This window comes from Equus asinus, chromosome 29 (assembly GCF_041296235.1).
Source record: "Equus asinus isolate D_3611 breed Donkey chromosome 29, EquAss-T2T_v2, whole genome shotgun sequence".
NCBI classification, from domain to species: domain Eukaryota; kingdom Metazoa; phylum Chordata; class Mammalia; order Perissodactyla; family Equidae; genus Equus; species Equus asinus.
In genome coordinates, this window is record NC_091818.1 from 27,627,100 (window position 1) to 27,644,144 (window position 17,045).

Sequence of the window (17,045 nt, forward strand, 5' to 3'; positions counted from 1 at the left end):
TGATGGATTAAATCGATGGACAGACTCAAACAAGATGAATTATTCCTGGAATAATGTAATGTGCTGCATGTGAGTCCTAGTAATCAACCAGATACACAAGATTGGATGTGGGAACAGGGCTGAGCAAGACTGAACAAGATTGAAGGGTATTAGTTGACAGAAATCTCAGCATAGCCATCAAAAGGAAAACGTGATCTCTGAATCCATTAATAGCGTGTAGCATATGAGAGATGATACCCTGGGTTAAATTGAACAATTCTAATTAGGATAAGTCAGATCATATCTGGAACATTGTGGCACCTTAAGAAAGAGATGGATAAATTGGAATTTGCTCTGAGGAGAGCATTTAGGGGATACGGGGGTTCAGAGCCTTTACACATGCAGACAGTCTGGAGGAGTGGAAGTCATTGACGGCTGTATTCCACGTTGGAAGTTTGTCCTGCGAGCCAGCCTCTTCCTTCATGGCCAGGTAGATACAGCTCTGGGCGTGCAGATTGAGGTTTCATTGAAAGAGGACGTTTGCATCAGAGCTCTCAAAATTCAGAGACTGTGATGTCCCAGCTTGAGTTCTCTTTCAGTAGAAGTTTTCAAGAAAAACTCAGTGGGGGAGCCAGAGAAGGGTTTAAACAGTGATGGTTGGACTAGACGGCTTTCCTTTTTTATGCTCAGATTTGATGATTTTATTTTTAAAAATTAGTTGTGTAATTATTGCTTTAATCCTTTGGACAATTATAGTATCTAAGTTAAATGAGTGGTTAATTCTGTTTATTAAAACCTATAAGGAGCTCAAGTTCATGAAAATGTTTAATAAACTCATTTGCTTATTCACTAAACACTTATTGCATTTCTACTCTCTGTCATTCACTAAGATAGGCACAGGATATGAAAAGATGTCTAAGATACAGCCACAGCTCTCAAGGAGCTCATGTTGGTGAAAAGTTTTTCCTTAAGTTTAACCGTGTCCTTTTTCATTGAAAATTAGATCTTCTTTTGTTCTTGATGAACACTGTTCTAATTTTTCTTTTTAGGTTGCCTTTATTCTCTTGTGCCAAATAGTTCTAACTCTGTTTAATATCTTTTTATTAAACTTTTAACATATATTTGAAATTAATTTTAAAATAATTCACTCATTTATTCCTGGTTTATTCTCATTCATTCAGTTATTCAGTCATTTATTTATTCACTCATTGAGCAAATATTACTGCTGCTTACTTTATGCCGGGCTCTATTCTGGGTTCTCAGCACTCAGTGAATTAGAGTTATGTTCTAGTAAGGGCAGACAGAAAAGAAATAATTGTACAAAAATGAAATGAGGTAAGTAAAAATTGTGAAGGAAATAAATAGGATAATGGCATAGCCTGAAAGTAAGGGGATAGTTTGTTTGCTGTCTTTGGGCCTTCCTTAATTTCTAACTCTGTTGTTGAGTTTCGTTGCTTCTACTTCTGAAGTAATCATTCTCGTGCCTTCTGTCCATCCAAGTGTGCAACAAATTTAACTTGGCGGTAATGGATGGCATTGGTATGATGCTCATTACTCCAATGGGGCTTGACATATCTGAGAATTCTGCCTGCATGTTATATTTTCTCCCAAAGCTTATGGCATTTAATGAGGTTTATATTATATTGTAGCAGTGCCTACATAAAAATCATAACAGTTAATTAAAAAATGAACAATTCACTTTTAAATTTCTAATCATTTCCCCCACTTTGTCAGTTGCTTTCCCAAGATTTAAACCTTGGACAAATTGACCCTAAAACCTTGTGCATGTGAAAGATTTCCCAAAACCGTATCTGAAATTTAAGCTGGATGAATACCAGAAGTGATTTCAGCATATGGTCAAGGACTTGAAATAAATGACAGAGGTAGAATTAGGACTCTGAATTGAAGCACTAACATTTAAGTATTGTGTATACTATTTTGTTATGGATGCTTAGGCAAATTTGACCATCAGTGGTGGTATTCAAATATATAAAATCCTAGCGAAACACTGCAACATAACAGGTAAGAATTTAGTACACCTCTAAATGAAACTAACAATAATTTGTGTGTGTGTGTTTTTTTAAGATTGCCTACAAGCAGAAACACAATGCTGCCAAAGGAATCTCTGATTATGCCCGTATGAAGGAGCCACCTGAGACCAGACATGCCATGGAGGTCAATAAACACCAGAGTAATGTAAGGAAGCCATTCCTCATGGTTTTCTGGAAAATTGTAGTCAACCCCCATCAGGGATAATGGATATGTTGTTGAAATTTAAATAATGCAACTCGTGTTCAAGAAGGACTTTCAAATTTCTTTGATTTTTGTCTCAGTGTTTAGCCAGAAGTACATCTGAATTATTCTGTCAATACTCATTAGAACCTTGTGGAATGCCTTTAAAATGTCAGGGACTTGCAGACATTGGAAATTCTGCTTTGAACAAGACACGTGGATCCTTGGGAACTATTGGGTTATTAACATTTCCTAGAGCTTCCTTGACTAGATGGTGAAGAGCCCACAATTTTCAGTCTAGAATTGCAGAAGGACTGCTTGAAAGAGCATCAGAAATCAATGGCCCAGGGAAGACTCGTTCACAAACACTAGCAAGATTGTACACCACTGCTCTTTCTTTTGAAATGCTTGTGGGGGGCAAAGTGGCAGACTTAAGGAAGAGGAAAGCAATGGATGCCTAATGGCTGGTTTAGAAGCAGAAGCAAAGTGGGAGGAAGTGAGCCTGTAGAAAACGAATTTCTTCTTTAGTTGTAAGGTAGCAGGTACATCAAAGCTTTCATGTGTTTGCTCAATTACCACCACTATCCTGGTAGCCTTGAAGAATCATTTCCTCCTGAAATCTCAGGGAAAGCTTATTTATCTTCCCATCCTGAATTCTCTGCTCTCTAGAAGGAACATAGAAACTGTTGGTCAGGTTTTTCATGGCTTAGAATCAGTTGAGATAAAGCATCTGACCTAGTTGGGTCAAGAAATTTCCTTTTTTTGAAAAGTACCTGAAGCATCTCTGTCATCTCACATGGGATCTGTCCCCCTACTTAGTTCTCTTACTGATGATGCTTTGCTGACTCTGTGCCCCCAGAGCTGCAGCTGTGCAGTCTTTCTTTGCAGGATGGCAACAGTTATCTGATCTTAAATTGCAATAGGTCACTGCTTAGTTAAAACTAAGTGAGGTTTTACATTTTAATCCAAATGCATAAACGTATGCAAATACCAAAGCACTTTTCTAAGACCCTTTAAGATTGATAAGAGATGAAGAAGCTACATGTCTGTAATTACTAGCAAGGTCATTTTAGGGGATGCTTTATACGAATAGTTTGCTTACAGAATGACTATAATAATCACAATAACCACCACTTAGCAAGGACTGCCGGGTACCAGGAACTGTGCCAAGACTTTGATCATTTCCGATTCTCTCGAAACCCCTGTGCTCATTCCCATTTTGTAGATGAGGAAAATGAGACTGAAGAATCAAACTTTCAAGTCCAATCTTTCTGTTATGCCCTGCTGCCTCACTCTTAAAGGTCCCTGGATATTGGTCAAGATTTTAAATGAAATTTTCAAAAAGGAGCACAAAACAGGTTATCATACTTCACATCAGCGGATTCAGTGCACTGCAGGAAGGAAGATGGTGGTGGTGGTCTGGGGAGGGGATTGGCATTACAACCGATCCTCGGGAGGCCCTTTCTAACTCTATAATTCAATGAAATTCAAATACGGAAGTTCCTTATCATATAACTGGGGTTATTATTTTAACTCTGCCTTTTCTTTTAAAAGGTCTTTGATTGAGGGATTGAGGGAATAAAGTATAAAGCCCTTTTCTCTTCCATTCAATACTGTGTACTTATGGGAGAAGGATCTATTTACTTACACGCCTCTGTCTACTCGGTTCAACCTTTACATGCAAAGTTTGTACATATAATAGGATTTAGAAAGTGTTTAAGACTATTTACTCAGATTTAAAGTGAGAATGATATTTGTATTCTACCTGTGAAGTAGTTGATATTCCTCTAGAGTCAAGGCACTTACAATAAAACATTTGTTGTCCCTACAGTATGAAATTTAAACATAGGTCTTGAAAGCCACAGGAAAGTAAGTCCATCTCTTGGTTCAGTAGGAAAAGCTACAGCATCTCCATCAAAGATGAAAAACCGTGTTTCCCATAAACTTCAGCCCAGTGAGACTCATTTGCAGAGAATTTACTAATAGAAATATCCTTTCATAACATGGAATGTCACTTTACACTATGCCTAGGAATGACTTAATTGAATTTAAAATAAAATGTGTCATCACGTGTGCATCTGATTTACCTAGAAACAATGCAAGTCAGCATCTCTGCTTACCACCTTCTGTCTCCACCAAAATCAAGTCAGCTTTCTAATATCTCTTAGAGAACCAAGAAACTGGGGCAATTACAGTTCAAACCTTTTAATTTCTACCTTCTTTCTGCTCAACCCTTTTATTAGAACATTCATCAATGGGCCAAAGGGAATGGTTTTTTTTCCTTCTCAGAACTATTCTCTCTTGTATATCTTTAGAGAAGTGAATAAGCAGAAGAGGTTGGGGGAGAGGGTTCTTTGTGACTGGCCAGCTGAATTTTCACCTCTGAATAACTGAGAGTTCCAAGGGGACAAGTATTCTGGTGGCAGTAGTAGTCTCTCTTGTCACCCCAACATTCAGTGATCACGAAACAGGGAAAAAAATTATTTCTCAGAATATCCTCTACTGTGACATGTAACAGAAAAGAAATTTGGAGTCAGGCCAGGGTTAAAATGCTTGCTTTGCCACGTGTTGCCTGGATGACCTTGGCCAAGTTATTTAATATCTTAAATCTCAGTTTTCTCATCCATAAAAATGATATCTACCACATAGCGTTCTCACAAGTGTTAAGTGAGATAAGAGATATAAAGAGCTCTGAGGAAGAGCCGTGCCATAAGGTATTAGTCCTGTTTGGTTCTCCTCCAGTTTTAAAGGGTGGTTTAAAAGTTTAGGGTGATTTCATAGTTAATTTGAAACAATTAGAAGAGGCTAGATTGATAAAAAAGCCAAATCAATATGAAATTTATATTAAGAAGCATTAGGTTCAAAAGGGCGTATTCAAAAGTTTCCTGAACCCATATAACTACCAATCTTGTTGATCCTATAATCAAAATATGATTAAAACCAACCAATCTAAATCCTTTTGTATCTTAAGGGATGTACTCCTGCCAAATTTTTCTAATGTAATTAGGGAAACTGGAGATATTCTATCTTGTTCCTTTCCCCTAGGCTTGTAATGAAAACTCTCGTAATATTTTGAGTTCTCATCAATCTTATTAGCGACATGAAGCCCAATAGTTCTGAAATAAGTCAAACAAATTTTAAACTGCCATTTTAAGTTTTGTAAGTAATGTGGTCTGAATAGACTTGTGATGAAATAGGAATGGCAAACTTTTCCAAAATGCCATATTGGTAATCAATTCAATGTGTATTAGAAAGGTGTATTCAGCAGGGGAAACCAGAGACTTAATGTTCTTTTCAAAAAAGATATATGTACTTTTTTGACATTAATAAAAATGTATCAGTAAACAGAATTTCTATTTCATGAGCAAGTGAAAAAGCTTAAAAATAAATCAGTAAAATGATACTGGAAAAGCATTTATGACTCTATGTGGTTCCCCGATGTGACTTACAATAATAGCACTTTAGGATTTAGCTTTAAATTTGATATATTCATTTTTATTTTCTTTTGGTGAGGAAGATTGGCCCTGAGCTAACATCTGTTGCCAATCTTCCTCTTTTTTTCTTCCCTCAAAGCCCCAGTACACAGTTGTATATTCTAGTTGTAGGTCATTCTGGTTCTTCTGTGTGTGATGCTGCCACAGCATGGCCTGATTAGCTGTGTGTAGGTCCATGCCCAGGATCCAAACTGGTGAATCCTGGCTGCGGAAGCAGAGCATGTGAACTTAACCACTCGGCCATGGGCCAGCCCTGATATAGTCTTTTGTTCATTTCTAAAACAGAATCGTTAGTAATACTTATTCTGCCTTCTTCACAAGATTGTGGTGGTGATAAAATTAAATCATGAATAAGAAAAGTTTTATCAACTATAAAATGGTTTATAAACAATGTCAATAATGATAATGATCAACTGTTCTAGACACAGCTCCATGTTTTACTCCATCTTTTAGAAGACTGAAAACTTTTCTATCTTCTGATGAATGTCAGATCCTGCATTTACTTATATTTAAAAGGTTTACATTCTCTTATAAAAATATTACAGTTTAATAATGTGGTAGATTTTTTTACATAAACCATGCCCAGACAGAAATAAACCTCACTAAGATAGAATTTCCAGCCCATCTGCCTGTTTGATGATACTGGGAGGGCTTCTGTAATGTGAGAATGTATGGTAATGACAAAAGGATTTCTTGAGAATGACTGAACTGGTGTTTCCAGATTCTAACTAAATACAGGTTATGCTGCCCACTTTTGCTCCACAGACTTAAAAGATGTCTATCCCATCTAGTTTCTTCTCACCAGCAATCATGTTAACTTTCACCAGAGTAGCAAAGAGAATGAATGGTTCTGGGCCAGTTGCATTTGACTTCTTGAAGTCTGTCTGCTGACGTTGCCCCTGCAGGTGTCCGTCTGTGGCTTCCCTCCTGGCTGCCATCCCTCAGCTCTCAGTCTTCACAGCTGTAAGAGCTTGAATTTCAGTGTAAGGACAGTCTTGGTGGAGGTTTTGCTTTTCTCCAGTTTATTAACTCAACTATTGAGGAGTCTTAAATCACTGTTGTCTGAATATGAGAAGCTTGCTACAGAATCCCGGGGAATCTCTTGTCTGACATGTATGTGTCTGGCTGTACATGAAGAAGAAAGGCGTCCATTTCACTATCATTTTCAAAATCTAATAAGCATCTCTTATTGGCCAAATCTAACCCAGAACAATACAAACAAAGGGATTCTGGATAAGTTCTAGCCTTGGGAAGGAGTATTGATGGAGCCCAGTTGATTACAACACTCCAGCCCAACAGGGGTGGGGCGCGGATTGAATAAATTAATGCAGGTAAGGTGTTCAGAACAGTGCCCGACACACTGGACACGGCATGAATGTAAAAAACATGCAGAAGACATGGCCTTGTGAAACAGAAGGGGAAAGGTTATAAGAGGAGAAAAAGCTGAGATTAAAAGATAATAAAATGAGATGAAAATACAAGCTGAGGGGGAATGTTGAACAGGGTGAGATAAAGAAGAAATTCAACGACAGATTGTGATAGAATTCAAATCTTTATTGGAGGCCACAAAGAACAGATTTGACACTGCAGAAAACCATGTGAGATGGAGAATGTGTTAGTCAGGAATTTCTAGATTTAGTGACAGAAATCCATCTCAAGTTAGCTCAAGTAAACTATGAGAATTTGTTGGTTTCCGTACTTGGAAAGTTCAAGCCACCTCAGGCATAACTGGATCCAGAGGCTCCACATCAAGACGCTTCCTCTCTCCCCGTCTCTTGGCTTCACTTGCAGACAGACCCTGTCTAGGTGGTCTCAAGATGACAGCTGGTGTTTCCAAAATTAAATCATCCTCACAGTAGCTGATCCAGAGGAAAGGACAGCGCTTTTTCTCCCCCAGCCTCAGATCCTTCAGATGACTCGGCCCTGCTTGGGTTAGGTGTCTGCCCTCTTGTTAATCATGGTTTCCAAAGGGATGGGGTATCTGATTGGGCAGCCTGTCACGTGTCCACTCCTGTCACCAGGAAGGTAGGCTGCATTTGATAGACCCACCAAGTCACATGGAGTGAGGGAGGGGCAGTTTCCAGATAAAAAACGCTAGGCAGATAAAAAAAAGAATGCATGTCCACTACAAAGGAATAATTTAGGAAAATGACCCAGATATGCAGAAAAGGGCAAGGAAATAAATTCAGTGAAAAAAAGACAGGAGGAAGAGATCAAGCCTGTAAAGTAATGATTCTGGGTGTTCCTGAGAAAGAAACCACAATCATTCTTTGCAGATAAGTTTATGTACTGTTTTATACCGTTAAAAAGATAAAGCAGTTTGTCTTGGGTACAAGACAAATGTATAAAAGTTATAATTATTATATTGCCCTGTGCAGCACCTATAGAAGAAAATGACGAAACTTCGTTGAAAGGTAGAATAAAAGATTTAAAGAAATGGAGAAATAATACCTTCTTCGCCTGGAACAGACTGGAATATCGTTGCAATATCATTTCCCCCTAAATCATGTTGTGGCTTTAGTGCACTGCCTATTAAAATTCTATTTGTTTCCTTTGTGCAACTTTAGTAGAATTATTGTGATGTTCATTAGTGAGAATAAATATTTAAAAATTAAGAAAAAATTTGAAGTAGGAGAGTTGTAAAGGGAACTTGGTTTATTGGATATAGATCCTTGTAGTTACACATTTAAGAAATGTAGGAGTGAGGCTGTGGGTGTTAAGTACCTGGTACTACATAACAAATGGTCTAAAATGGAGGCTATTATTATTAATTATTATTATTATTATTATTATCTTTATCTTCTCCTCCTCCTCCTTTTTCTTCTCGTCTTTCTTCTTCGTCTTCCTTCTCCTCTTTTATTCTTTATTCTTCCTTCCTGCTCCTCCTCCTTCATTCTCTGCTGTGCTCTGAGGAAACAGTTGGGAACAAAACGTTAAATAAAATGCGGTAAAATCAATCAGTGACCCTCAGGCTCGCACCCGTCCTGGGTTGCTGATTCTCAGGAATCTCCTTTCTCTCTTCTTACTCAAAACAATATTACATAGAACATCTTATCCTCCTGAGAAGACTGTCTGAAGAATGGAGGCCAGTCCACTATTCCAATACACTTAGCATTAGGGTTTGAATTTATTGAGGAAATAGAAAAATATACGTACGTATATTCTTTGACCTTCCGCTGACAAACCTTTCTTCTGCTGAGTAACATTTTTATTCCTCCTTGCTTCCGACACACTGCAGAATGGAGCAAATACCTATGGCAGACATCTGAGAAATGTCAGCTGAGCTGCCCTCAGACCCAAGTGACAGGCAAGGTGGAGGAAGATGAATAGTCCGCTCAGGCACTCATGTTACCGTTCCACCTACGATCAGACAGCCTTGCAGAGAGTGAAAGATAGGAGCTTGCTGCTCTCGGTGTCCCTCAGTGTAAGCCCCCTGTTCCTGCAGAATATACCCAAGCAGTAATGTTCTGGAAGATCCGACTAGTGACCAGGCTCCCGGTGCTTTTCTCCCATGTGGCTCTGTGGTGTCCGCTTGTTTGAATTTACAGCTCATGTCGATCTTAATATTTGTTTTGAGTCACTTATGCTGGCCTCTAATTTGCAATTTACATGGATGATGGGGCCCTATTCAGAGCCCTGCTCCTGCCGCCTTTGTGCTGTTCACCTCTCTTCACGCAGTCATTAGGCTGAACAGCATATAATTAGGTAACCCGTGTACAGCTTAGATTTCTGAAAGGTTGCAGCTCTTTTCAGAAAGTGAAGGTTTCCATTTTTACCCTCATTCTTTTCTAAACAAAAAGACATTTCCCCCCTATGGTTTTCATATCAATGTAGTAACTTAGAAACAGTTGTGTAGGTGGGTAATAATTTGGGTTTGTTGTCACCTGAGAGTCGGTTTTTGTTTACACAGCTTGTGTTTAACAGTGTAGGCTGAGGTTGACTGGCCATCATTTGTGGATGAGTGTGTTGCTTTTTGAAACCAATGAAATTGGCTTATTTTAAATCGTTAAAGATTTTAAATTCACCCAACAAAGTAATGAATTTTCATCTTATTTTTATGCGGTTTTTTTTGCTACCTATATGCACAAAACCTGCCTGACATTACTTGTTAAGGTAATTTATGAAATAACCTATGAAAATAGATATATTGAAGAAAACAGATGTTCTTGCTGAAATGATACTAATTGTATTTAAGCTGCGTTCACTTGTCAGACAGATCCATGATTACAAACATAGTTTAAAAAATAGTCTTGGTGGTGAGGCAAATGCAAGCTCTTAAAAGAGTAAATAGAAATGTATATAAATGTTTCATTGAAATAAAGTAATATAACTCATAGGGAGCCTATTGAAGCATCGTCATTTCTTACACTTGATATTATTTTTGAAAGTAAGAAAGTACAAATGTTTTTTAATGCTGCAAAGTTGAAAGGAAAATAACAAGATACGATTGATATTATCTAGAAGACTTATTCTTAGCGGTCAACTGGGGAGTTCAGTAAAATGCAGATTCTTGAGGGTTGGGGATGGACCCCAATTATATATCTCTCTCTCTATTTTTTCTTCTCCTCTTTATATCTCTATTTTCCATACTTTGGTTTCATTGTGTCTAATATACATTCAGAGGAAGATTATTCCTTAATATAATTGCTTTTATTTTTGGAGGATCAAGTTATTGCAATGATATTTACTAGATAATAAAATTCTCAGTACCCACGACTAGGCCGCCCAGACATGGGTCAGTAAAGGGAGAGAAGGGTGTGGTAGGGAGGGTGATAGCCGGAGAGTTTCTCAGCTCAAACACCCTCACCCCCGGAAGTGATTTTCTCTATTTGTGTGCTGGGGCTTATCTGTATCCACTGGGGATTGAGACTGTGCAATGGGCAAGTTAAAGCCCCTGATGAGGATATTCTGTATGCATATATACACATATCTACTTACACACAACAACATGCTTGTGAGGGTGATGTATGTAAAATCCTTTAAGATTGGTTTTTTGCTGAGATCTTGGTCTCATATTTCTTATGTTGTATAAATTCACTTTATATGCCATATTGTTCATGAGGCATAGGTATAGTAAAAAGAGAATATATCTATCCAAATAAGTGTTGCACATGAAAAAAAGTATGGTTAGTGGGCTCTCTACATGATTATGGCAGGATGAGTAATGCTAGTAGTTATATGAAATTACTAATTTCTTCTTTTCTTTTTTTGTCAATCAAAACGGTCTCTTTGATCAGATTTCTTATAGAAAAGATGTGCAGGACAGCCACATGTATAGTGCGGAGCTCGACAGACCAGACATCAAGATGGCGATGCAGATCTCCAAGATCATAAGCAATGTAATCCCTCTTTCCTATCTTGAGCAGAAATGATTTCCTCTTTTTGCAGAAGACAAAGCCTGGCTTTGGTAGTTGGATGGTTAATTCAATTAGTGAAATTATTCAATCTGAATTAATGACATCTCAGTTATTTTATCTGGATTATTCATTTGGTTATGTAAACTATTCGGGGATATGCCCAAACTCAACTTGACTATGGCTAGTGTTATACTTTTAGAGAAATAAGTACTGTTTGGTTATAACATTCAAATGTCTCAACCTGAAAGTCAAGGTTGTCAGTCATCTTGGTCCCGTATTCTCTCTCACCTTACCCTGTGCCAAAGAACTTCACTGGGCCTTGTTCCCATCTTGTTGCTGTTAATTGTGCAGGTTCTCTTCTGCCAACGTTTACCCTTGTACATTTCCTCACATCATGGCTGTTTCTTATCTTCTCTAAGGCATCCTCCTTGATGAACGCCATTTCACTTAAACATGCCTAAAACTCTGGTTAAAGATGATGACTTGACTTAAATCAAGTGTTAGAATGACATAGGCTACACTCACCTTAAAAATCAATAACTGTTTACTAAATTAAACTGCATCCTAACCAAAGAGAGTTAGTTCAGTTCCTGAGATTAAACAAAGCCATAAAATCCATCTGTCTGTAGAATGCAGGGTCTCAATTATCCAGAAATTTCTCCTAACTTTTTTTTATGTATTGTGTTTATATGTAAGCATAATAGTGATGATGACTGGATATGTAGACTCAAACTTAGTAGTTATTTTATTACAAAAAAGTTGAATTTATTTAAATAACTGCTCTATAAAATCAATTCCTGCTTTAACAGTCAGCATTTCAGTACATGATGAATTGTAAGGATTATTTTTTATGGACTGAGAGTCTATTATATTTTATTTTGGCTAATGTCAATGTAATTCTTCATTGGAAAGTAGAAATATTTAACCTTCTCTTATTTATTCATTTTAGGCAGACTACAAGAAAGGGCAAGGAGTCATGAATAAGGAGCCTGCTGTGATTGGAAGACCAGATTTTGAACATGCTATGGAAGCTTCTAAACTTTCTAGTCAAGTAAGAATCTAGTGAGGACTCTACAATGATTTTATTCAGAGATTTTGTTTCTAGCAGCACTGGAAAATATTTCATTTTAGATAATATCTTTAATTGCAAGAATATGCAAAGATAATGTATCTGAAACCATTTCAGATGGGACTGCAATAATTATAAATTTCAGTAAGGGATAAAATAAGTCCAACTGTTTTAAGTATAAAACAATTTCTTTTTTCTTGGCTCAAATCCTAACCGTTTTCATTGAGTGTAGCCATGTTGTCACATTTCCTAAGATTTCTAGAATTCAGCAATAGTCATATCAATTAGGTTAGATGAATAATTAGATTTCTATCTATGCACACACATGTACACAATTTTTAACTTGGTAATAAAAATATCAATTTTCTCACTTTTTAAATGTTTTATTTTAATCACTAAATTAAAAAGAGATGATGTAAATGAAGAAAACTTCGAAATCTTAATGAAGAACCGTAAAACAAGATCTGGAAAAGTGTAAAGACATGCCGTGTTTTTGGCTGAAAGTCTCAATAAATAGAAATTTCAGTTCTCCCAAAATTAATATATAAATGTCATGCAACTTCAATTAGAATCCAACAGAGTTTTTTTTTAAGTATGAATAAAGGATCTTAGAGTTTGGATGGAAAGGAAATACTTGAGAATAGCCTTTAAAAGTATGAAAGTGAAGACCAGTGAAAGAGAACTTAAGTTATGAGTTACCAAAACATAATATAAAACCACTGAAATTAAACCAATATGGGATTGGTACAGTAAGAGATAAAGTAATCAGAAGGATAGCATAGGGAATCTTGAAATAGATTCCAATATGTATAAGAATTTAATATATGATAAAAGTGTTGGGTCAAGTCAGTGGGAAAAAGTTGGATTAGTTAATAAATGGTGCTGACATAACTGGCCATCCATCAGGGTAAAAACAAAATTGGACCTGAATCTTAAACCATATACAAAATGAATTCCAGATGGATTAAAGATGTGAATGTAAACAATAAAATAATTTAAAAATCTTAAAAGAAAATCCAGGAGACTGTATATACCACATAGGAATAACAGTTGTTCTTAAACAAAACCGGAGATCCAGAAACTATAAAAGAAGTGTTTGACATACTTGACTATATAAAAATTAAGAACTCTTTCAAAGGAAAAAGATAACATTCGCAAAGTCAACAATAATGATATCAAACAGTAATTTTTATAGGTTTATAGGGTTTCAACTTTGAAAATACCCACTTCTCAAGTTGCAAACGTCTTAATTGAATTGTATTTCAAAATGGAGGCATGTAAACGAGGAAAACTATAAAATCTAACTGAAGAACATAAACTAATATCTGAACAAATGCTTCTCTGCTTTTGACGCAGGAGTCTTAATACTCAATCTCATAGAAATATTGATTGTTCCAAAATTAATTTTAAAAATTCCATGTAATTCCACTAGAATACAAACAGGCTTTTAAAACATTTGAAGAAAATTAAATATTTAAATAAATAAGTTAGAGTTTATATGGAGAAGGATGCATCTGAGAATAGTTTTCAAATATAAAAAGAAGAGCAGTGGTCTTCAAATATTTGGAAAAATATTTGTAATGCATATGATGAGAACATTTTAACATCTAGAATATACAAAAGTACTGTCATATTGAAAAGAAAAAGACTAACAGCCTAGTAGAAAAATGAGCAAAGGAGGGGAAGGGACGGTTTACAGAAGATCAAATATATTAGCCAATAAACATTTTAGAAGATGCTCAAAGTTGTTAGCAGAAAGGGAATTGCCAGTGAAGCATTTACACCCATCATGCTCTGTGAGTGTGGAGGAGAAGGAAGTCAGCGGGGGCTGTGTAGTTAGAAAGGTTTTGTGTAGGAGGTAGATTTGAGCTAAGCTGGATCTAAAGGGAGAGAAAGCTCTGCTCAGGGGAAGGGCCCAGATAAAGGTTTCGAAAGTGCAGGCAGAGGCTCCCAGCTAGGAGATGTGGGTCGTAAACATACACGGGAATTTGGGAGGAATTTCGATGCTGTGTGGTAATAAACGGGTCAGTGTTGTTTTCCTTTAGACTATAGGCCAGACTTACAGAGCAGAGTAGGTATAATGTGTTCTAGAAAAGAAAAGGTATAAAAGAAAAAAGTGATTTTGGAATGTAGTAACAGGGAGCATTTTAGAGCTGAATTCAGAAAAGGAGTCACCGATACTAACTTCTCACCATTTTAACTGTAGTCTCTCAAGTTGTCTCCACTTTCAGGTAAGAAATGAGTTATCATGGAAAACTTTGAGCCAAGGGGCATTGTGAAGAAAATGCTTTTGAGGAAGGTTAATGTGGCAACGCTGTGCAGGAAGGCTGTCGGGACAAGAGGGGCAAGTCCCAGAGGCCAGCTGGGATGTTCCTGTCATGGTTCACACAGAGAGTGCTCAGAACTTGTAGAGACTAGCTGGCCGTGGGGGTGAAAATGAGAAGAGAGAGGGATAAATGAGAGACTCCTGAATGTAAGTGTGCCTCGTGCTGTTTTACAGTTTCTAAGGCACTTTCACTTATAAAACAACTTTTCTAAGTGTTTTCTAAGGCTGCTAAGAGATTGGGGACTCGTCTGAGGGACCTTCTCCTCGGTGGGCTGAGAAGGGCTGTGACTCCAAGCTCTTCTCATTCCAGATAACGCTCGTGGAAGAGGCAGGGTGTACTGGCACACCCACGGCAACGTTGCTGGTATCTTTAGACTTTCAGCATGGCTACCTGACTTCTTATGATTCAGCCTTTTCTGGAGGCAAAGATTTCCCATCAGTCATATAGGAGAAGCAGCAGATTCTAGAAAAGCAGTATGGTTCCGCTGAGAGGTTAGGGCTCTGGAGAAGGGCTGCGCAAGTTAAACTCTTGGTTCTGCCACTTGCTAGTTGAGTGACCTTGGACAAATTACTTCATTTCTTTCTGCGGTTTCCTCATCTGTAAAATGGGTTGACAGAAATACCTACGATTTCGGGTTGTTGTGAGGATTCAATGAATTACTGTGGCTATTCAGAGTAGTTTCATCTCTACATTTTTACGTGAATTCACACCCAGAATGAAGCAGGAATAGTAACACTGGCCCTTAGATTCTGGTCTTAAATTCATTCCTTTACAATTTTATTTGAGAGTCCTTAGAAGAAAGTTTTGGTATTTAAGTTTCTTCCTGGTCTGCCTTAGTCTGGAAGCTCTGCTGAAACCTGTCCACCATAGGGGACTCTGCTGGTATTGGAAATACTAGTGGCAGAGCTTTCAGCATCACGGCAACATGCAGCCACCACAGTGTGACACTTCACAGACGGGTGGTGTGGTTCCCTGACTGGAAACGAACTCGGGCCACAGTGATGAGAGCGCGGAATCTTAACCTCAAGACCACCAGGGCTATTACCTGGCAGTAACAGATTTAGGCAGATTGAAAAAAAAAACCCTCAAATCATTTAACAACTGAATGATCAGATACTTAAGCAGATTGTAACTTGCAATTCTATTATATCCATCATCTTTGTTTTCTCATGACATTCTTACTGATCTCCTGGTGTGTAAAGCCATCAGAAAAGGGGGAAACTGGGCAGATGAATATATAGGACTCCTGGAATGAACTCGGTGTGTTCTATTTGTAATTTCAGGTGTCTTGGCTAGAAAAAAGGGCAGAAAGTATAGTTGCTTCTTTTCATTGACGACTTGGAAGATCATGTATTCTTTGGCTCCTAAACTAATGACAGATTATGAACACAGGAGCAGTCCAAGGCAAATAGATACATAGAAGGGAAAGGATTTAGGAATGCAAGAAACAGGGAAATGGGGACAGGATGCAGGAAGGAAGGAGCAAGATGGCACCAGAAGGACTGTGAGAGAAGGCACTGACGAGGCCGTGGTCGTGCTGTGTAGTGATAAGACATGCTTGATGAAAAGATGAGAGCAAAAAGTGAGCGGGCAGACCCCTCCCATTTTATCTGTAAATTGAGCTCTGTGGAACTGAACCCAGAAAAGGTAATGGAAACACAAACACTTCCTATGTGAACTGGAACTTTGCTCCCATAATTGTAAAGTTTCTCTTTTTTAAACTTAGAAGGCACATAAAATTATGGTAGAGTAATTAAAAGAAAATCAGTAAAAAAAAAAAAAAAGTGAAATCTCATCTGCCAAAATAAAGAAAACTGGTGTATTTATGTGTCTCACATGTCAGTGCAGAAGCAAAGTTATCTACTTAAAAAATTCTTCTAAGAGTGGTTAATTTGCTAATCTATTCATATATCATCTTAATTTATTACTTGGAATTTGTCTATGTGATGAATGGAATTCTTTTAGTTTTATTATATCAAGTAAAACTTTTGTATTTATAGTAATTAGTATTTGTTCTAAAATTGCACTTGATATATTGATAAGAATGGATTTTAAACCTAAAAAATACATTTTAGATTGCTGTTAAAGTTTAATAATAAGTATTATCCTTAAATTGTAAGGCATATTAATTGGTTTGGAGCATCACGCATTCTGCCTTCCTGGAAAACACTCTCCTCACCGACGTCCTTATACCAAGTCCTGGCTTAAATGTCACGTCCTTGATTTGCCAATTTAAATTGTATTGCTCTCCTCCCCTTTATTTTCTGTTCTTTTCCTTTATCGTTCTTAACACAATTTGTAGTAGTCATATATATGTATCTGTGTGCTTTAAATATCTATTTCACTTCCTGCACAGCTGGCTCCATGGGACAGGGTTTATATGCATTTAATCCACTATTGTAGAATGGCACGTTTTAGGCTTTCAATAAATATATACAGACTGATTAAACAAACTTCTCTAGCCCCTTCACATTGGTGCAAAGTCAGTAAGATATTATTTTCTTATTAAAATAAGCGCAGAGATATTATTTTGTATAAAATTCAGTCTTAAAAATATTACTGATTTTATAGTGAGTTCTACATAAAA

The 17,045-nt window shown here is 37.2% G+C and overlaps 1 protein-coding gene across 16 annotated transcripts in view; it reads left to right on the forward strand.

The window, feature by feature from the left end:
- Positions 1–17,045, forward strand: part of NEBL (nebulette) — a 334,151-nt gene that overhangs the window by 239,485 nt on the left and 77,621 nt on the right. For 14 of the 16 annotated variants that reach the window (XM_070501303.1, XM_070501310.1, XM_070501305.1 and 11 more), the window contains 3 exons: positions 2,065–2,175; positions 10,943–11,044; positions 12,012–12,113. The exons of the other annotated variants lie outside the window; for them this stretch is intronic. In XM_070501303.1, coding sequence (XP_070357404.1) covers positions 2,065–2,175; positions 10,943–11,044; positions 12,012–12,113 — 315 coding nt within the window. The remainder of the gene's footprint in view (positions 1–2,064; positions 2,176–10,942; positions 11,045–12,011; positions 12,114–17,045) is intronic. 16 annotated transcript variants of the gene reach the window in all.